General features: G+C 35.5%; 1 protein-coding gene, 2 long non-coding RNA genes and 1 pseudogene across 3 annotated transcripts; 3 read left to right on the plus strand and 1 right to left on the minus strand.

The window, feature by feature from the left end:
* Positions 1 to 1975: 1975 nt before the first annotated feature.
* LOC124442246 lies at positions 1976 to 2690 on the minus strand. The gene is made up of 2 exons (XR_006947187.1): positions 2584 to 2690; positions 1976 to 2418 (listed from the first exon to the last, which is right to left on the minus strand). It is a non-coding gene; the product is annotated as an uncharacterized LOC124442246 (long non-coding RNA).
* A 1197-nt stretch (positions 2691 to 3887) lies between these two features.
* LOC124441686 lies at positions 3888 to 5234 on the plus strand (annotated as a pseudogene).
* A 3797-nt stretch (positions 5235 to 9031) lies between these two features.
* LOC124441687 (transient receptor potential cation channel subfamily A member 1-like) lies at positions 9032 to 17666 on the plus strand (the record flags this gene model as incomplete). Its single annotated transcript, XM_046992154.1, has 16 exons — positions 9032 to 9483; positions 9867 to 10185; positions 10258 to 10434; positions 11094 to 11330; positions 11508 to 11808; positions 11929 to 12169; positions 12257 to 12346; positions 12426 to 12667; positions 12783 to 13074; positions 13363 to 13401; positions 13660 to 13828; positions 14716 to 14952; positions 15683 to 15771; positions 16332 to 16580; positions 16650 to 16967; positions 17412 to 17666. Coding segments are annotated over exons 2-16 (3240 nt in total), but the record flags the coding sequence as incomplete, so codon positions are not given.
* Position 17667: 1 nt separating this feature from the next.
* LOC124442245 lies at positions 17668 to 18774 on the plus strand. The gene is made up of 2 exons (XR_006947186.1): positions 17668 to 17798; positions 18116 to 18774. It is a non-coding gene; the product is annotated as an uncharacterized LOC124442245 (long non-coding RNA).
* Positions 18775 to 23386: the final 4612 nt, after the last annotated feature.

Here is a 23386-nt window from a genome sequence, read left to right on the forward strand (position 1 = left end):
CTGCAGCATATTTAAATAGATCATCGGGATCATTGAAAACAACATAAAAAGGAAACATCTTAAAACTACAAAAATTTAAGAAAATTTTTCTAAATTTTTGATCTTTTTTATTATTGGAGGGTTTTTTCCCGGATCCACTGGTTTTCCCTCCCATTTTGTTTTGTTTTGGAAAAAAACAGTGTCCACATTTGAAGCCAAGCAAAGCCATTTTGTCATAATATTATTTATTATGGCTATCAGGAATATTCACGTTTTCTTTTTAATTTCCTGGCCTTTGGGTACATCTCCCAAAACACTGCGTTTATTAAATGCAATGGCATACATTTAAAAAACTTATGATCCTATATAAAAAAGTCACATTTATCCATGCAATCATAACTATAATCACATTACCCGCCAATGTCCTCTATAAACTTTGAAATAACCAATATGATCCACATGGTATACGTACCAAACCACCATCCACGATAAAAGTCAGTCGTCAAATTTTGACACACGTGCCCTGAAATATCATCGACATAGTCGCATAGCTCTAATCAAAAGAAGTATTCTTTCTGATGTGCCTAATTGGAGTGCTTGGAAGGTTTGCTTTTAAGGGTGGTTATTGAAAGAAGAACTTTTCTATTTTCAGTATTTACTGAGAAATCGATTACCACACAATCTCTGGTGAATTAAATGTGAATTTCATATATATTCAAACAATATTTTTAGCAGAGATTAATGTTTCGTATTTTTGAACAAAAAATTACATGAAATGAAAAACAGCCCAAAGTTTATTGAAATAAACCTTGCCAACACAATGTTTAATTTTAAAGGCACACACATGTACAAAATGTCTGAGTTCGATCTATCGTTCATATCACGCCAATTAACATTCACCACCACCAGACCTGTCTTGAAGAAAATTAGTAAATCCAAGCTAAATTGCAATGTATAGCTTGAACACGAAACCACTCAGCTAAGCCTATAGCAATGTTTGGCTAGCACTTTTCCTTCGATAGTAACTTATAGTCATAATTTTTAATTCTAGCTTGGGGGAGGTGTCGAATGAAGGAAAGAATATGAAGTTACAAAAGTGACAAGTGATAACGTCATTATAGTATTCATACCACTGTATATTTAGCGTTTTTATTTATATAAAGAAACATCTCAAAAAAAGAACTTGTTCCTTAAACAGAAAACCTTGCTATATTCTTCTTTATCGATACATAAGCAAGTTATTAGTATTACAATATCGTACCTTGTTTATATGTCATATTATGTCACATAGTGACATATACACTGTTATTTTTGAGGTGTTAAACTAGCACTTTCTCTAGTGCTAAACTGACACCCACCGGTGGTGTTAAATAAAAGGTGTTATTATAACACCAATATTGGTGTTGATTTAACAACATATGACCTTAAACATATTGTAGCGTGTCAAATTTACACCTCAACACTTTAACACCTAATTAATAGTGCTGAAATAGCACCTTGTTCTGCCACAAAGGTGCTAAAGTAACACTGTTTTTTTGGTGTTAAGTGGTTGGTGTTAAATTAACACCATTAGCAAGAGTTACAATAATTTATAAAGGGCGTTATTTCTGCACCACTCTCCTTGTAAAATCATGGGTGTCAAAATAACACTTATTTTAACTGTTTTTTTAACTTATTTTTATACTTATATCAAACTGCAGCTGTTTTCGTTCTGACACGGATAACAGAACAGTTGACTTATGCGTTCATTTAAACAGTTTAAAAACTTCGTAAAAAATAGCGGCAATACATATGTTATATTAACCAGAGCTGGATTAAGCATGGATTTTATAGAGGGAACCTTGGCTTTGTGAGTTCTTTAAAACCTAAAATTAATAAGAAATACCGTTTTGGCACACCTAAATGCAACCGTGTTGACCAGAACATAGATGGGTGAGCACCCCTGTGCACCTGCCCCCCCCCCCTTTAAATCATTCACTGATAATAAGTACACAGGTTAAACAGTAAATAGAATAATTTATACCAAAGATAATCAGCTTTTTTGAAAGGCCATAATATATACATTACGATAATGCATGAATATGCTGTGTTCAGGAAAGTAAAATTTATTCTACATCTATTTCATATCTATGGCAAATGTATTTTGTGTTACACCCAAATGGCTTTATCAAGTTAAATGGCAAATGTGAGGTTAACTCTTTAAAATATTTAATTTTAATTTCCTTCTGTTTTGACTGAGCAACTTCATAAGCCTGATAATGTTCAGAAAACCTGACAGTCTGTTTTCTTGAAATACCAAACATGGCATTTGCAACATTTTGGTTAATGATATAAATACCAATAACTTCCCAAAACTGGGGAAATTCAACATAATCATAACCAATGTGGACAGTAGCTCCTACTTTATATTTTGTTCCATTGATAGTAATCCATTTGGTACTAAAATTATAATAGGAAAAATATTAATATTATTTAGTTCACAGCAATTAATTGTGTACATAAACTTTACTGAAAAGCAAGTAAATAAAGAGCAATTTCAAGCAATTTCATCATTCACAATGAAGATATTTCAGTCACCTGACTAATTACATCAATCTGACTTACCTATACAATGGTGTTTGTCTGTTCACTTCAGGAGATTCGTTCGAATGAGCCCACTCTCTTCAACATCACCAACATATAATGTTTTACCTTCAGAAAGACGAACATAAGTTTCTATAATTACTGTAGCTGTAGCTTACATAAAAAATAAAACCAACTCAGGATAATGGATGCACCATTGAGCTATAACTATATATTGTATCTGAATGAAAGAAATCATTAAGAAATGCACCTGGCCCAATTTCCACCTACACAAAATTGGATCGGATACTGTCATGTGCAGAACAAAGCTAAGGCAATGGTAATATTAAAATTTTCTATATTCAGCATTGTGTTCAATGGACAATTATATACATACATCACATGCAGATGTAATCAACACAAACCTCGTTAAGAATTGGCTCATCATTAAGAAGCTGTTGCAGACTTTCCAACAAGGGAATATAGTATGCATCATCTGTTTTTTCGACATCTCTCAATCTATTTCCTCTTCTTTTCTTTGTGTGGTATTTTCCAAGAACAATCTTTTGTTGTCCCTAAAAAGTGAAATATTGATTGTAAAATTTTGATTACTTTTTTTATAATATTCTAAACCAATTTTACAACTTACCACAAGATTAAACTCCTTCTTGTAGTATTCATATTGGAGATACTCTTGGTCAATACCAGCAAAAGGATTTGAGATTGGGTTGTCTTCATCAAATAACTCATTCACCTCTGGTAGGTTGTTTAAGTCAATCCCAGCGTTTTTAAGGCAGCTAGTTATACCAGAATTTAAAAGTGACATATACACACGGTAAATTATCGCTGCATTGTACTCTTCGAAATTAATTAAACGGTTAGCAACATGAGTCAGGTATGCGTCTACGAGCTCTCACCCAATGATAGAGGCTGGCTACGTCACTGTTATAATTAAATGAACTGTTGGAATTATTTAACTGGATTGTAAAGACAGCCAGGAGTCTTTACAGAAGAACAAAGAGAATGAACCAACTGTGGAAGATTCTCGCCCTTTTTTCCAGGAATCGAGGAGGCGATACAGTCGTATGAATTCTGAAGATCTGATGCCAAAATCAGAAGGATAACAGATATGAAGTAAAAACAATTCGTAATTTATAAACATAAGTATTCACGTGTATTATTTATACATGAAAAATTTCTTAATTCTGAATGGTTTAGAGCAGGGCAATTTTTATTGAGCTCGAGTCGTGCTAGCGATCTTGAGCGCGTTGCAGGATCACCTAGGGATATCTTTGTACCTAATACCGTTAATACTTTAAGTCAGATGATTCCTGCTTTTACTAAGGATGTCTGCTCAAAGATTTGTAAGTATGATGTGTAGCTACTTTGTCTTTTACGATCTTGTTGACTTTATTGCTCGCGCGTTTGAGGTTCAGAAGAACCAATTGGGCATAGAAATAATCATAGCTATAGGTATACCAGTCACAAACAACCAAAAATTTCGATAAATAGTGCATCCGCCAAAGATTTAATCGTTGCTTTAAATCTTTCGCACATTTAGGTTATTTATCGGACTGCCTTACCCAGCAGCCTTTACTGCAATCCATAACTCGTTGATATTTATGACCATTGTCAGTCATATTTCTATTTTTTTTACAATTCTTCGGTCAAATTTTTTAAAGTAGAAATCGTGATTTGTCCTGAAATTGCTTCTGACCACCAGATAGCAGTCCAATCTTTGTGTGTTCTTTCAAATTTTATGCTAGACGTTATATGTTTTTCAATAAGACATGATTTCTCGTGGTCACGCAGCCATCAAACACTTGCCTCTCTAAAACTTCTTTTTTAGTTGGAACAAATATGTGCCGTGTTCAATATACATCTTGGCTTTAATCTGTTGAGCCGTCTTGAACTCTTTTGATATGTTTATTCTGACAAACATGCATATTGTTTTGCCAATGTCATCCCTGCTGATGGCCCCAGTCATGTCCATAGCCTCTTAATCATATTGGTTATTTTACTATTTTTTCTTATAGCACCATTGCCTTGCAAGAGAACTCTTGATGTAGCCTTCATTTTGGATTCGTCTGGTAGTATTTTAAACGACAAATTTACTGAAGCGAAAAACCTTGTTGAGATGATTGCAGACACGTTAGAAATATCTTGGCGGAAGACGCATATTGCTTTAATGGTTTATATTGATACTGCAAACATTACATCAACATTTAATGATATTTATTCAAGAAATGACCTCACCACTCAACTGAACCTCTTACCTCATCTTCGTGGCTGAACTCGTATCGATCTAGCCTTGAAACTAGCGAATTCTGATCTCTTTACGCGAAGAGCTGGAATGCGATCTTCGTTCCCGAATGTCGCTGTGGTTATCACAGATGGCCGTCAATCTCCGGCAGCCGATGCTATCCGATTGGATGAAGCTGGTGCCCCGTTACTCGTCAGGAGGGTGAAGGTGATTTCGATTGGAGTGGAAAGAGGATTGACCGGCAAGAATTGCACATGATGGTAGAAAGTCCAGAAATGAGTTTCTGGGCTGAAAACTATCGTGATATTCGCTTGCAGCTATCTGCCATTTCTAAACACGTCTGTTCGAGCAATTGAGACTAAAAAATTTTTGTCTTGAGACGTTATCTTTTTTTTAATTAATACTTGGGCAAAACATTTCATTGTTTTTTAAGTTTTCTGAATTTTTTTACTGAGGATTAAATATTTCTTATTCGTTATTTCGCCGAATATATAGCGGATCTAGTTTACTGTTTTCATGAACATATTGCTTAATCCCACGACTATCCCAATTGCTTTCTGTTAAATTTGCTATTGTGGAGTACTTGCTTCTGTTGTATGGTACTTGATAGTATTGCATAGTACTTGTCAGTATTGTGGAATACTTGCTTCTGTTGTATGGTACTTGCTAGTATTGTATAGTACTTGCCAGTATTTTGGAATACTTGCTTCTGTTGTATGGTACTTGATAGTATTGCATAATACTTGTCAGTATTGTGGAATACTTGCTATTGTTGCTTAGTACTTGCAGTATTGACTAGTACTTGCCAACAGGTATTTCATTTTTTGTCTCGAGCTGCGTTCTCCTTATCTGTAATGATGTGTGATGAAAATGCTACAGTAAAGTATCAAAGTTTTACTTGTTAATACCTTACCATAAGTTTGGTGTATAACTTTTAGTCTGTTACAGCGAAGTATCAAAGTCTTTTGTATACGTGATGTAGCTGCCTCTCTACGTGTAAGTTTCAAATTGAGATCTCAAATATTTGTCATAAAGGTAAATGGTTTTTCATGATATCGTGTAGCTTTCATGTACTCATGTATGTAATTTTATTATATACTTGCAGCCATAAGATCTTGACAATCATGAGCCACGAGTTTCTGATCGCCTCGAAAAAACTGGAGAAGTTAAAAAGAGTTTTCGAAATATTTGGCCGCATCGTCATGTTGAGCATACGCGAGGTGAAGTGAGTCAACTCAACTCTGAACATAATCTGTCAACAACGATCGACACATCATCTTTAGTTCAGCCAGTAGCGTTGTACGACTGCTCAATCCAAGTAATCCGTGTTTTCAATCTTTAATAAAACACCTTTTCTTCATCTTACAACCATCTTTAGCTGCTCTCTTTAATACATAAGAAGCTGTGATGAAGACGTTTCACTGCCAAAAGAAATCCTAACTAAGCTTGTCCGACATGTTAACAAATTGTACAAAGACTTTGAACGACGTTTTCAGCACATCAACATCATATGTGACTGTTCACCAAACTCATGTATTGTTACATTAAGGATATTATCGATTAATGCATTGACGCACTCGCTCAACTTTTTGACGTTTTTTTAGGTAGCTGCTGTTGCTTGGCGTGTACCATTTACAACGTTTGAATACATCCCGAGGGACGAAAGGTAAATTATTTTTTTATTTAAGGCGAATTAGCTTTTTCTTCTCTTTCTCTTTAAACTTTAGATTTCTCTACAAAAGAGAAAAAAGTTAACCCTACGTCTGTACGACAGATAACCACGCAGGGCTTTTTGCGATTCTTTTTCGGCTTCTTGAAAAAAAACTCCAAAATAGACACATTTTAAAAAAGTTTCCACTTCATCAAAAGAGAGGTCTTTTCAACGTTACGTATCTTCTAAATTTATGTCTACCTTTGTGTCCACCTTTTTGTTTAATTTCTTGTATGACATTTTGTCCGCGTTTTTCGTCTAACTTTTTGTCTACCTTTATGTCTACCTTTTTCTATCTTTTTGTCTACCAGTGTCTACTTTTTTGTCTAGCTTTGTGTCTACCTTTGTTTCTACCATTGTGTCTACCTTTGTGTCTACTTTTTAAGTTTTGTCCACCTTGTTGTCTAACTTTTTGCATACCTTTGTATCTACTTTTTTGTCTTCCTTTTTGACAACATTATATGTATCTTTTGGTTTTGAATACCATTGTATCCAACTTTTTGTCTGTCTTTCAATCTAAATTTATGTCAACATTTGTATCTACCTTTTGCCTATCATGATGTCTATCTTTTTGTGTCTACCATTGTGTCTGCCTTTGCGTCTAACTTTTTATCTACGTTTGGGTATACCTTTTGTCTTCCTTTGTGTCTCTCTTTTGATCTTTCTTTTTGTTTACCTTTTGTCCATCATTGTGCTTACCTTTATGTCTATTTTTTGGTCTGTTTTTGTGTTGTTTGTACTTTCATGACTAATTTTTCCCTAACTTTGTGTCAATCTTTTTGTTTACCTTTCAGTGTCTACGTTTTTCTCTATTTTTGTGTCTACTTTTTGTCATTCATTTTTGTCTACCTTTTGTCTGTCTTTGTGTCTATCTTGTGTCACTTATCTTGTTTACCTCTTTTGTTATACCTTTCTATCTAGCTTTGTGCTTTGTGTCTTCCTTTCTGTCATCATTTGTGCTTGACTTTGTCCTACCTTTGTGTCTATCTTTTCTCTACAGTTGTGTCTTTTGTGTACCTATGTGTACCTATGTTTCCACATTTCTGCCCAACTCTGTGTCCCACCTTTCGTGTCTATTTTTCTATCATTATGTCTATGTTTCTTTCTACCTTTCTTCCATCTTTGTATCTTCCTTCGTGTTTACCTTTTGTTTATCTTTGTGTTTGCCTTCGTGTATTTAGTTTTGTCTATTTTTTCGACCTTTTTATCAATCTTTTTGTTAAACTTGTCTTCTCTCTTTGTATGTACCTTTGCCAACTTTAATGTCTATCTTTTTGTATACCTTCGTGTCTAGCTTTATGTCCACACCATCGTTTTCATCATTTCAACTAGCGAACAGTAAACTTTTCAAATAAAAACAGAAGCCGAAGTTGATCCAATATAAATGATTTTCTGATTTTTTGATTTTCACTAAAATATTTCCGTTTTAAGATAGCCCTCCCCCCTTGGGAAACATGTCCACCATCTTCGATCGATAGGTTTACCAAGCAGATGGTGCAACCCTATTTCGGGAGGATTAATTTGTTTCTAAGACTTGCAAGTTTTTATTATGATCCATGCGATAGTTTTGACATTATTTGACTTTCCAATTTAGATATGCGTATCGGAAATGCACGATAAAGGCTGAAACACACTAGGCAGTCGCTTTAGTCGCGCGTCTAAAACTACCGCTTTGCGTAGTTACTAAGCTAGTAGCGTAGTCGCGTCATCTAGTCGCTTTGAAAGTTCAACATGTTGAATTTTTGACATTGTTCGCTTTAGTCGCTTTACACTGATTGGCCAATAGATACATTTCAACTTCCTAAATGCATATCATATTTCCTGTCATATGCATCATACGAAATTTATAGATTATACCTTGGAAAACGAAGGCAATATATAATGAATTCACACTGGAATCTTTCAGTTTTTATATGACTTATCAAATAGGGACAATACGAGCTACAAACTGGAATCCTAATCCACGATATACGCGTAATGGACTATGATCATATTGGCGTGTTTTAAGTGGCTTGTTCTCTTTTCTCCACATAGTAGTTTGTACTGAGTAAATATTCATATGTTAGTAGCTATAATAAAGGCCAAAATAAAAAGTTTAAGTGATGTCTGTGTCTGTAACAAACAGAAATCTCCGCCATGTTCAATAGACGCCACAGTAAAAGTCGCAATGGTCGCTGCAGGTGTGTTTCTAGCGTTCAAGCGACTGACGCGTGCGCATCAATTCGCTTTGGACGCGCGACTGATACGACTGCCCAGTGTGTTTTCAGCCTTAACTCTATAAAGTGATAGTCTTACATAGCCAAATGATTTATTTCATTTCATCTTGATCTTTTGCCTCTCTTTAAAAATACCTAAAATTGTCGACTCGTGTTTCATTTCTCGTTTGTTCAACAAAACATAAAATTTTGAAGATTGTTTTATCCGGTTTTGTCTCAACGTCGTGAGATGAAAATTCAATTTTTGCAATTTCAATGACGTCATGCGGTCAATGTCTTTCCTCTAGCATAGTTAATACCGGAAAATGATTTTGCGTCTTCGATGATGCGTAGCACTTAAATGTGATAGTTTGCTATTCCATCAATATCTAGCTCATGAACAGGTATCATTTACTTAACCTCTTGATGGTAGGAAATTGACAATATTCGGATAAACTTGTATCGATATTTTGGAAGGGCGATAAGTTCATGTTGTCTTAGATGCGCGTGACGATTATTCTGACATTCGTATAAACGACCATGTATAAATAAAGATGGTGCTTCAGGCCTATAATGCAACGGTTGGTATTCTATACTCTGAATGTTAGTGATTTGGCGACGTAAGTCACCCAAGAAACCAAGCTCTAAGTGCATCGTACGTCTTCAGTTGTAGTTCTATGGTCAAATAAACGACGTGATGATTTTAATGATGTATTGTCTGCGCTCCCATTTTCCTGCTTCATGAAGTTTCAACAATACGTAATTTGATAAAGGTATGTATGTCAATTTCAGCTTTATATAAATCACATCTGGTTATGTGACAACGTTTATTATTACGTCATAAGGTTGGTATATTTGTTACAACGAATTGATTGTTCATTCGAGTTATAACATCGTCAAGTATCGTCGAGAGTATTATGAGATATTGAAAGGCGAAGCATGGCTTCCTGCATGCTTATGTGCCATGGATATGCGTAAACCATGGAAAATTGATAATTCCATATTCATACATGCATCTTCCTCTTTATTAGTTTCTACTTAAATCAATAAATGATTACAGATTTTAACATATGAATATATGAATATGAGCCGCCAATTGTCTAAGTTCTGCCGCCCCTGTTGTTTGCTCATTGGAATTTTTTGTGCATTTTCCAAGTGATAATTGTCACGAATGGCGAACCACGTGAGATCGCGTTGGCACGTGGGTTTTCCACGACGCCAGAGAAGCGTGGACTATGATTTGTCAAGTGAAGTCAATCGTGCTGCACATTTTGCCCTGGCCAGACTGAAACCCATTGATGAGCAAGACACAACAGATTTGCAACGAGCAGGGACCGTACCCGATGTGAGTGACGTTGACGAAAACGGGAGTAAGGTGCAAAATAGTTTAGCTGATCAAATGAAACTGGCGGCAATTTATGACGACCAAACAATGATCAATAATATTTTGAGAGAGAAAAGAAGTGACAGTGAAAGTTAGTATTTCGTTGATGAAATATTAATCTCTTTTCCTTCAACCAGCTCGATATTTAAATGTTCTTTTGTAGTTCAAAGATTACTCTCGAAAACTGATGAAAGAGGCCAACCATGTATATTTTACGCTTTGGAGTCGCGTAGTCTTAATTCTCTTACTTCCTTGTTAAATTACGTAAAAGACACCAAGTGTGTGATAGCTAAGAACGGAGAGAGTGTACTTCATGTAGCCACCAGAATGGGTGACGTAGGTAAGGCTAGAAGATAGATATTAACATACTATCAAACTTGTTGTCACTGCTGTAATGGATTACTTTGCTTTAAAATGTAGGTCAACCTATGAGCAATTATGTATAGAATTCCTCTTGGTATTCTTACACTAGCCTCGTGCTAACTCCAATCCCAACTCTAACTAACCACGCAGTAAGTTTACCCATTGCCATGCAGTTGCCATTCACGTATCCATATAGTTGTTTGTCTCTACGTAGCAAGTTATCTGTGGTGAATTTTGATTAGGCCAAGGTATTTCATAGTTGTACTCTTTGCCAAGGGATATTTTAAGGATCTTACACAGGGAAGGCATCAACCACAAGACACCCCGTTAAGCGTGAGCCATGTGGCAGAGGGACCTGAAATACCCTTCCCAAATAAAATTTTAAAAACTGCAATGTTGTAAATGCTATTTTATGCATTTGAAAGTAAATTACTAACAGCGTAAAAGATGTGCTATGAAATAAGCATTCTTTCTTCAACCGAGCAATGTATTATCCGCAATATAATATTTGAAAAACACGGCAAAAGGGCTTAAGATGGAGAGGGGGGCGGGTTTGATTCAGTGAGTGCTTGAGTGCCCGAGATTCAACATGAGTGCCTGAGATTTTCATTATCACCTTATCTCTTTGTGATGTAGATTTTCTTCATAACTTGTTGCAACATGACTTCATTGTTGATCTTGTGAACCATGTTGAAAGCGTGAATGGTCGATCGCCCCTTCATTTTGCCGCTACGTTCAACCATGTTGAGATCGCCAAGGTGTTGCTAGAACACGGTGGAAAGATAACAGAGGTTGATATCACAGAAAGATGTCCATTGTACATCGCCGCTAATAAAGGACATGCTAATATGCTTGAACTTTTCCTGAAACACGGTAAAACGATTTTTGCAACATAATATGTGTATTTTGTTTAATGACTTTCGTATTCGGCAGAAGGATTAAAGATTTTTCGTTTGTCCTCCTGAAATGTGAAAATGTTATTTGTTTAAACGAAAGGTACAGTCGCCCCCTTCCTGCTGCCTATGTATTTATAAAACATTTCTATTTCAGAAAAAAGCAGAGTGCAAGAGTTATTGTTCAGCGAGGAGTATGGTGGCAAGTATTACCGCAATATACTTCATGTTGCTGTGGACAGTGGTGATGAATGTACTGTACAAGTTTGTCTGCAAGATGAAGATGTGATTCGTGAAGATTTGCGCGAAGAAATCAGACATGGAGATGGTTATTTGATTCATGCGGCTTGCAAAAATGGCATGAAGAAGAGTTTATTTCGATTTATGGATGTGATGAGACATTTGGACTTACTTCAGTTGAACAGAAAGGATAAACAAGGATTCACTCCGATTCATAAGTAGGTTTTTTTTAATAAATGATGAAATTACGTTTCATTCGTATCATCTGTACATTTAATCATTCAGGACTTTTGGACTTAAGCCTGACGTTATCACTTTGACAATTTATTTCATTCTAGAGCCGCAATCAATAATCACAGTGATATTGTCTCTTACATTGGATCAAAATCCAAGATTTTTGTCAATGAAAAGACGGAAAACTCCCAGTCTGCGTTGGTCCTTGCCGCTCAACGCGGTCATGTTCGTGTCGTTGAAGAACTGCTTAAATTGAAAGCTGATTTTACCATTCGTGATGACAGCAATAGAACGGTTCTTCACTATGCAATTGCATATCCTGAAACATTGAGAATTTTGCTAAAGGTATACAATTTGCACGTGGTTGCTATCGTTTTGTTTGGATATAAAAAGCGAAGCTTTAAATTTTAATCATAATCAAACACAATGTAGAAAAAAGATCTTGTGCCGTTGCTTATTAACGAGAAAGAAATAGACGGTTATACTCCCATTCATAATGCCGCCTTAAAAGGATTACTTGAGGTAAGTGGGTTGCTTTTGCTTTGAAATTAAGTCAAGGCATACACAAGTACATTACAGGAGGCTCATTTCTTTATTTCAGAGTGTCCGTATTTTGTTAGAATATAACGCTGATCTGAATGTCTTCACGAACACTTCTCGTTCGCCATTACATTGCGCTGTTAGTTCACAGAACTCTGATGTGGTTGAATTAATCCTAGCCAATGAACCAGCTTTGATCAACAAGGTCGATGCCACAGGGAAAACACCGCTCCATACAGCAGCGAACTACAGTAGCCCAGAGGTCGTGAAATGTCTTCTGAATAACGGAGCAATCATACTGAGGTAATTTTCTATCTTGCCTTCAACGAAGTTTACAGAGAAAAAGATAATTGTAAAATGTCTTAACTTAATTGATAGGGAAGATAGATTTGAGTAAAATATTTATTGTGTACTTAAGGGATGGAAATTTGTTTAGTCCACTTCACATTGCTGCGTTCAAAGGACATCTTAATATTGTTGAATTGTTGGTGATGTTCAAACCTTCCATGATCGATTGGGAAAATAAATACAAACGAACAGCATTGCTTACAGCAGCTGTGAAAGGCAAAGCCGATGTTGTGAAGTATTTGCTAGATAGCATGGCGGCAATTACAGAAGATTATGAGTTCTTTAACTGCTTGGATTGGGCCATCATAAATGACGATACTAAAAGCGCTATGGTGATGATGTGTCATGATAGATGGAAAGAGGTATGTTTCATTATAATGTATTTGATTTTTATGATTTCGTGAGAGCACAATGGTTAAAAGACATTTAACGTAGACGACAAATTTCATTATAGCATTTAATAACACCTTATTCAACTGTAAATAATTATTCATAACTATTGATACTTCCACTTTATCACTATAACATATTATCATGTAAACTCCCTATATTTATTCACTTCGCACTTAAGATGGCATAAAGCATGCCGAAACATGTTTGCTATAAAGAAATTTGTCGTCTATTTTAATTGTATTTGATTCTATTGTCAGTATAGCAATTTGGTGGAGGGCATAGCATTCGGTTTGAAAGTAAGTATATGTTCAACATGTTTCTTATTAAAGAATGTTATATGCAGTGCGGTGTTTGAAATTAAATGAAGATATGATCTTCGCACGTTGAGTCACCTGAATTTTTCAAGTTCATAAGACAATTGCTTAAATTGTCCAGTAAAAGTGCGAAGATCATATCTTCATTTAATGTTTCTTATTCTTGTGCATCTTCAGTGTACTGGTTTTGTTGTGTTTTGACAAACTGTCGTTTACGAACAACACTGAACTTGTGTTCAGATTATTTTGAAGACAAAAAATGGTACAGAAGGAACGATGGCGAAGTTGGTTTCTAAGAATATGTCCGAAGTGGCGTATCGAGCTCTTTCTAACAGCATGAAAACCACAGGACACCCAGAGAGTATTGACCATTTGGTTGCATACGACTTTTTGTGTTTACAAAATACAGGTGTGGTGAGCAAGCTATCTTATATAGCAAATAAAGATCTACTTGTGAATCTTAACATAATCAAAAGAAAGTTCTCAAAAAACGTTAAAAAATTGAGAATGCTACAATTCTCATAGTAGCTACTACGCTCAATGGCTCCGCCAAGTGGTACATTATTTTATACGCAAAAAAATATTATTATTATATATTTTCTTCATTTATGCAATTTAAAAATATGAACAAGCAATTACAATCACCATCACCTCCATCACCATCTACACAACCACCACCACCACCACCACCACCACCACAACAACAACCACTATCCATCAACACAACTATCACCATCAACACAACCATCACCACCACAACAACCACCACCATCAACACAACCACCACCACAACAACCACCATCACCATCAACACAGCCACCACCACCACAACAACCACCATCACTATCATCACAACCATTTCCACCACAACCACCACCACCACAACAACCACCATCACAACAACCACCACCACCAAAACAACCACCACCACCACAACAACCACCACCACAACAATCACCACCACCACAACAACCACCACCACAACAACAACCACCATCACCACCACCACAACAACCATCATAACCACCACCATCACCACCACCACCAGTCTATGAATCATTGCTTCCATATATTGATGAAATATTGTATTGTCTGCAAAAAGTCGCCAAGGTTGGATAAAAAAACAGTCACGTGGTTGGGTTAGTTATATCTTATAATATTTGAATAAGACATTTTGTACAGACATAGCCACTGACTACGCTTTTAGAACCATGTTTTCATTTTACTGTTTTCATCGTGTACATACTCTGTCTCCTTTTCTACAAGGCTTTCCTTATAGTTATCCTTTTTTCGCAGTTACAAACAAGAGAGATAAAAAACTCAAGCCATTGACCGCCATCAAAGCGATGTTGCGAAATAGCAGTTACCAATGCCTATGTCATCCTGTCTGCTGTAAATACCTTAAAGCAAAATGGATGGAATTTGGATGGAAAGTGTACACAACAAGTTTTATGTTTTATTTCTTGTTTTTGGTTTCTCTTAACGTCTACGCGTTTGGAATTCCTTCATATAAGGCGTCTGTTGGCAAAGATGGTAATGTGAAGATTAATCAAAATACATAACAACGGTAACAATGCTATAACCAACAACTACAAACAATAACGATCTTATCTAACAAAATTTGAGAAATTAACCTTCCACTCCTCTTCCTTGTAAACGAGACAAGTCTACTCAAAAGCAGAGAGCCTTATACGCTACATGTCCCGGGCTTGTGACCGGTATAGCAGAGGTAAAAGGTGAAAGGTTTATCATAGATTTTTCACTCTTTTCAGTGGAACAATTTTTCACTGAAGAGCAATGATGTATTGTCTAACATTAACACGGGATTTTGTTACTAATATTTAATATGGAATTCGAGCTTTGTCGATATGAACTGTTCAACATGCTTCCAAACAAAAATGAGCAGGATAAACTCTATGATAAACCTTTCACCTTTCAATTCTGCTATACCTGTCTCAAGCCCGGGACTTGTAGCGTATATGGCTCTCTGCTTTTGAGTGACTTGTCTGTTTCAAGGAAACTTGGTAATTAATTTCTAAATGTTATATAAGGTCGTTATTGTTTGTAGTTGTTTATAGATGCTATCATTCTTTTGTTTAATGACATTCCAATCTTAACCTTGATATTTGGAGTTACCGTTGTTATGTATTTTAATTAAAATACTCAGTGGTTCCCGAAACATTTTCCAGGAGATTAATTATTTCACGATTTTCTTGAATTTGTTTAGTTTTATGTTTTCGTTATTGAAACTGTTTGTATTTAGAATTACCAAATGCGTCGATAAATGTTAAGGTAGCGATGCTTATCTGTCTCATATCTGCTGGCGCTCAAACATTGAAAGAAATCGGTCAGGTTAGCATTCAGTTTTTGGTCGCAAAAGTTCCCTCGTATAAACCATGTATATTATAAATACCACTTTATGTTTGTGCTCGTGGCAAAGCTGTTATAAAATATTAGGGACTGACAACAAAAAATGAGACTTATTCAGGACAGCAGAATGATACGTAGAATGAAAACGTATGTATTTTGCCTTGGAACATCGGCTTTCTCAGTGAAAGTGTGATTGCAGTTACAGAACAACAATAGCATGACGTCAACAATATGGCTGCTATTTGTTAAAGTTTACTTATCTTTTTAGTTTTATTTTAATTTAGTGATGAACGTTACAGTTTTAATTGGCAGCATTACTATTTTGTTTCATTTTTTCTTCAACAGCAATCCTTCATTTCTATAACATTTCTCTAAGAAATGACGAGCTACAAACCTATAACAATAATTTTTTTGTGTATAGAGCTGATTTTTTTGTCCTTTCCCTTGTATAAGAATGGCGAAATCGTTAAAAAGGAATTTACAAAATATGTCTACCCTTAATTTGATCTCTTGATATTGACATGCTCTATTTAATTATGTAGTTATTCGTTTACAAATTCAATTATTTTATGGACAAAGTCAACTATTTGGAATGTGTTCTCTACGTATCAACATTCATCTTTTCTGTACCAAGTAACGACAGTATGTCTGTAAAGACAAGTTTTCAATGGATGGCCTGTTCTGTAGCGTTATTCTGTGCTTGGATAAATCTTATTATGTATCTAAGAAGGTTTGCCTCCTACGGTATAATTATTCTCATGATGAGAAAAATTTCCTTCACACTAATCAAGGTTTGTCTGCTGAAGTTATGAGTTCTCCCTCTACCCTAATGTTTAATGATATCAACAATTCTTGTTTAGGTCATGGGTCTTTTAATATTTTTCTTGGTCGCTTTTGCTGCCGCTTTTACAGTAATAATGAATGATAGACAGGGATTTGAGAGGTTTAGCGTGTCTATCTTAACTGGAGCAACGATGACGATGGGAGAGTTTGATTTTAAACAGACATTTCTCGGTGACCACTCTGATTACAACACATTTTATCCATTACAGTTGGTCCTCCTTGTTGGTTTTCTGATCGTTATGCCTATCATTATTATGAACCTTCTGCTTGCCCTTGCCATTGATGATACCAGTAGCATTATGCAACACGCTAAGCTGCAGAAGCACATTCAAACGGTAAGGATATTCACGAACCTTTTAAATTAGATCCTAAAGATAACGTATGTCAATGAAGTTAGTGATGAATGAACGTCAGACAACAAGAACAGTCTTTACAGCATCTAAAATATAAACTAAGATAACGTGTGTCGGTGTAGGTAGTGATGAATGAGCAATGGAGAACGAGAACAGTCTTTGCACTACCTAAAATATAAACTAAGATAACGTGTGTCGGTGTAGGTAGTGATGAATGAGCAATGGAGAACGAGAATAGTCTTTGCACTATCTAGAATATAAACTATGATAACGTGTGTCATTGTAGGTAGTGATGAATGAAAACAGAGAACGGGGACAATTTTTACACTACTTAAACTAGGATAACGTGTAGGTGGTGATGAATGAATGAGGTGAATAAAAGCAATCGTTATGACATTTATAACATTTTTCTTTTAATTGATTTAGGCGAAAATGATAATTGACATAGAACGGAAGAGGTCTTCATTTCCATGGCGAAGTAGAAAAACACTCATACCTTGTTTACAGGAGAGACCCAACAAGACATACAACTTTACCCGCGCAGTTTGGGATTTTATATTTTACGGTCCTGATTTTTCTACCAATGTAGTCGATGAGAGCCGGGAAGAAATAGGAAAGAAACAAGACATGTCAACGTTGATTGAAATGGTGAAAGAACTGCAAACGCAGAATGCTGTTTTGCAAAGCAGAATGCTGTTTTGCAAAATAAAATGTTAGAGATTCAAAACGAGTTTACAATGGAAAGGAATCGTAGATCGATCGAGTATGTCCGAATGAGTCAAGATAAACAAAACGCTACTACTCAATTTCGAGGTAACATTTCTTATTTGTAAAAATTTTACTGAGTTTTCCACAAACACACTTCAAGTTCTCGTTCTCTGTTGTTCATTCATCACTACCTACACTGACACACGTTATCTTAGTTTATATTTTAGTTAATGTAAAGACAGTTCTCGTTCTCTGTTGTTCATGCATCACTATCTACCTTTGACCTACGTTCCTTAGTTTATATTTTAGGGAGTAAAAGACAGTTCTCGTTCTCTTTTGTTCATACATCACTACCTACTTTGACATACATTGTAAGTAGTGGAGAAGCTGTTGCCTTACGTACTTTTGTATTTCTTAAATAGGTTACAGTGAGAGCATAGAAACCTTTAATCCAGAGGAGACAAGAGCTGAGTCTAAGCGAAAGCTTGGGAAGAGTACAAAACGATCATAAGAAATTCAGTGTACCGAATTCAAGTGACTATGGCTTCGGTGATGATTTGAAGTATTCTGAAGGAGATTTTGACGAAGAGAGAGAAGCAAGAGAGAACGATCCCGAATTAAATGAATTAAAGAGACAGCATAGTCAAATGGATGCATATGAAGATAAAGATGGGGTAGTCGTTCATGATGATGTAACAATTTCTGTGAATGAAAATGAGGCTGAAGACAGTAGACTATTTAATAATAATGATAAACTGTCAATGATTCTTCGTACTGATTCCAGTGTTGTCTGAAATGCTGAAACAGCAAATCCTTAGGAACTCATTCCACCGAGTTAACCACAATATGCTACTATGGAAACTGTCGTCAATATGGTTAGAGATTTCCCCAAAGTGGCAGCGCATGATTTTAACAAGATGTGTCATTTTGACAGGAAGAAAATAGTTTTAATGTGTTATATTTCTAGAATACAAACCTTACTAACGCCCATGGCATGATCTTTGGGTTTAGCGCAGCGTAGCAACTGCAGCTTTCTTTTTTTAAATGCATAAAAAATATTAAATAAAGGTTCCAAAACCAATTACTATCGAGACGATTTAGGTCGAGTGAAAGACGCTCATTGTCAGCGTTATTTTGGAGGTTCTTGTCTGTATGTTCAAGATCCGCCCTGGTATTTTTGAATTGGATGAAGCACTCTATTAAAATGTTTAAAACAAAGAGATTAAATAGAAATTCCAAAGCAATTTAATATCGTGATGATTTAGGTCAAGCGAAGTACGCCGGCTTCGGTGCAATCGAGTGCGGGCACAAATAGCACTTGCCAAAATTTTTGGCAAAAATTAAGAAAATAGAAAAAGTACATAACGTGTTATCTTCTAAGCTACACATCGCTCTCTACTTCACGTTTCTCCTTCACATCTCTTTTTCACGTTTTGTTTCATTCACATCTTTTCTTCACGTTTCTATTATTTACCAGCGTCACTTGTTTTCTGTCTTTCACGTTGATAATAGTGGACCTTTGGTCAGGCGTTGAATGTTTCGAGGAAACAGGCAGGATTCGCACTGGAATATCGAGTGGAGTTGGCATAGAAAAAATTCGGACCTTGTACATATTTTTGTCTTCATTTTTATAGAAAAGCTGCGGATATTTCTTGTCAGAATATGAAACGCCTTCATGTATTTTATCTATTTTATGCGATTTTCTTCTACAGTCTTGCTTTACAAAAAATGCTTGTCTTCTACGGTAATTTACATTTATTTTAGGTTGTCTTACCATGAATTTCAATAAAAATAATTTGCATTAGGAAATCCATGGTAAGCTATGTCAGAATTGACCATCGTGTCTGATCTCCTGCTAACACCACAAAAATTAAATAAAAATGGTCGAAGAATTTATGTGAGCTCGTCGCTCACCGAACAAGCGGAACCAATTGTAACTATATAGTCTATATTTGCGGAGCCGCAAAAGTTCGAACTATTTCACTATTTCTATAATTAAATAACAATCTTCAAGTTCATAGTGATAAACAATCGTTTCCAACACGTCTCGACCTTTATGAGAAGTTTCAAAACGACGTCACCAACATCTTAATGCCCAAACTCATATTTGCGTTATTTAATGTTTAATTATTTGCGTAATATCACAGAAAAATTGTCATTTGCATTTTACGTTTATTAATGAAGGGAGAGCATAGTACTTTTGTTTGGCAACAATACCTTTTGTTTTTAAAAATTAGATTTAATAGATATCCGATAATTTGTTCAAGTACGAACAATTCATGTGGAACAAATACATATAATGATATGCTTAACACCATGCATAAAGGTACTATTTACTTCAAGTTTTACCTCATACAAGTCACGAGGCGTCATGGAAAGCAGATGTTGTTCATAAAAGATGGAACAAGACTATACACATAGGCGACAAGTATAAAGATTTTGATGTGCAGAGCAAAATAAAGTTGTTGGCTTCAACTGTCATCGACGACAAGTTACCGAAAGACGTCTCATTTGATTGCCGATGTATTTGAATGTTTTGATGAGAAAATCAAGACCGCCAACATCTGAATGCAACTGAACAAGAATTGGAATCTTTGAGTTTGAAGAAACTTTTTGAGAACATAGAAAATCCAGTTGAAAATACGCTCGTAAGACTGAAGTCGCTACAAAGAAGAAAGGAAAAGATTGGTTAGTGTTTTCAACACTACTTGGTAATAGCCGATAATTTTGGCATCATCCGATCAACAGCAAGAGGATTTTCCGATATTTGTGAGAAAATTCGGTTGTTAAGATACCACGAACAGAGGAGAAACTAAGTCAAGTGAGTACAAATGTAAGTAACTACACTGACGTTAAATAACTATTTGCTTCTTGATTCTATTGTTCTTGTGAAAATCTCAATGGTTTTTATTGATGATGCTGATTTTTAGTTACTTTCTTCAATGTCACATTAGTCATTACTGAATATATGCAATGAATATAAGTACACTGAATTTGTCTTTGTGAAAGGTGATAAGCTCCTAAGGAGCCAATCACAATAAAAAATTATAGTCATGACGTCAATTAAAGAAATGTTAGCTAACATATATAAATTCGTGTGTTTTCACTTCAACGGAAAATTAGTCACTTTTAACGTTATAGAAAGGAAGGTAAATCTGTCTTTTTACTAACGATATAAAGAAGTATGAGTTGCGTGGAATAATCAACTAGTCTTAGTGCAGGCCTCGAAATATGAAAGCTTTCACTGCAATTTTCGTTGACCACGAGTTAAGCCTGAGATCGTTCGAAAGTTCTTGTTGCATCGTTCAAACTCAACTGACTGTAGCTTTTCGTGCAATTTAGGTGACTGTTCTACCATTTGGATCGTCAAACAGAAAACATATTGCAATTTTCTCATTCTCAATATATCTGATTAAGAATTAAAATCGCAAACTAACGTCATATTCATCATAAAATCTTGTACATGTGTTTCATATTTTCTTATATCGTAGATCCCACATGGATGGAGTTGTGAAAGTGCCCTTACCACCTGTGCCATTCACTTCAATTACTCTTACTAGTTTCTCGTTGCTTATGTGTCATGGTGATTCATGGCCAAGAATGTTTATCTGTAGTTTGGATTCTCTGTTGATGTCAGTTGTTTGTGCATATAATGATGATGGGCCCCATTGTTATATGCGCCCACCTAAGGTGGTCAGCTGATACTCATAGAAGATCAACTCTGCGCTAAGCATTCTTTAAGTGATGATATAACTGGGGTATTGAAGTGGTCTATTTTCCTTCGCTTGAAGTTACCATAAGAGTTCGTTGTAAATTGTAATCTGTCGAAATGGCGATTCATGATTTCACTAGCTACTTTGGTGGTTAACGATGTTGAGTACTTTGCTTATGGAATGGTATAAAGGTATCGAATGGACATCGATTTGTGGCATATGTACGTATGAACATAATATTGAAATGACTGGACTAAAAAAACGAGATATGCTCTACGAAGATGGAAAACAAGCGAATCGAAAAACACGATTCATATCTTGTGGTTTGTAAGTTGAGTAAATAAGTGTTGTGTTAGTATCTGCATGAGATAGTTAAAAAGGATCCTGATGGTCTATTTTTATAATTTGAGTCTTAATCATGAATAACACCCAAATTAAATAAAAACAGTCGGTTTTTCATGACAAAATTTGTCAATTTTTGTTTATCAACGAAAGATGTCACTTGCTGTGAGAAAATAGCTGGCTTTCATTCACTACTTTTTGATAATTACATTTAACGAAAATTGCAATGCTGCAAGTAGCTAGGGGTCATTGAATTTCGAAGATAAAAATGTTACCATGTATTTCTACGACATACACGCCAAAACTGCGGGGTGAAAAAAATAGGAAAAGACCGACTAAGTCGCCTGGATCAGACTGACCAGGACAACGCTTGGAAATCAGGTATAAAATTTTTTTGTTCTTTTCAATATATTTAATTTCTGTTCTTGATCATTCATTTTGCTGACATTTACAACGTGGTTTTTGTAGAGTGGCGTTTTCTGTAGGCCTACTAACTGGACAATTAATGAACGACCAAGTCGGACAGAAGCACCAAGAAACAAGCGTCCTTGTAGAAAGAATCACACTTTTCTTATGCAAAATGTCCATCAGTATAACGCATTTTCAAGTAAAACCGTTTAAAACTAAATTTTCACAATTGTTAAATTTTCTGACAAAACACGTGAGTGAAAGCCAGCTGTTAATGAAGGTCTTAACGAAGCAACATAGAAATTTTGAATGAAGTCTAGTAGACATCAAAAATGATTTTTATGCAAGTCATGACGTCACTTTGGTCATTTGTTTTTTTCATTGCGATTGACAGGTGAATGGTCAGGTCGTACGTACTGAATAATTATTTCATATAATTTTATGGGATGCTTTTAATTTTCATTTTTCGTCTATTTATTAAAATCTTTGTTAACATTCTGCGCTCTTTCATGTTTTGCTCTATACGAAAGTTTGCGTTTTTTTTGTTGAACACAAAATATTTGCTGTGTCAATAGGGTAGTCAGTCCGCTTTTTGTCCCTCTGTAAATTTAAATTTTTTATACGCCTATATAGGACGCACGATCTGACTACGCTGCAGCATGTTAAAATAGATCATCGGGATCTTTGAAAACAACAAAAATAGGAAACATCTTAAAACTACAAAAATTTAAGGAAATTTTTTTAAATTTTTGACCTTTTCTACTATTGGAGGGTTTTTTCCCGGATCCACCGGTTTTCCCTCCCATTTCGTTTTGTTTTGGAAAAAACAGTGTCCACATTTGGGGCCAAGCAAAGCCATTTGATCACAACATTATTTATTTTAGCTATCAGGTATATTCACGTTTCCTTTTTAATTTCTTGGCCTTTGGGTACATCTCCCAAAACACTGCGTTTATTAAATACAATGGCATACATTTAAAAAAACTTATGGTCCTTTATGAAAATATCACAGTTATGCACGCAGTCATAACTATAATCACATTACCCGCAAATGTCCTCTACAAACCTTGAAATAACCATGATGATCCACATGGTATACGTGCCAAATCCACCATCCACGATAAAAGTCAGTCGTCAAATTTTGACACACTTGCCCTGAAATAGTATTATCGACATAGTCACATAGCTCTAATCAAAAGAAGTATTCTTTCTGATGTGCCTAATTAGAGC

Source organism: Xenia sp. Carnegie-2017, unplaced genomic scaffold (assembly GCF_021976095.1).
Source record: "Xenia sp. Carnegie-2017 unplaced genomic scaffold, XeniaSp_v1 HiC_scaffold_20, whole genome shotgun sequence".
Taxonomy (NCBI): Eukaryota; Metazoa; Cnidaria; class Anthozoa; order Malacalcyonacea; family Xeniidae; genus Xenia; species Xenia sp. Carnegie-2017.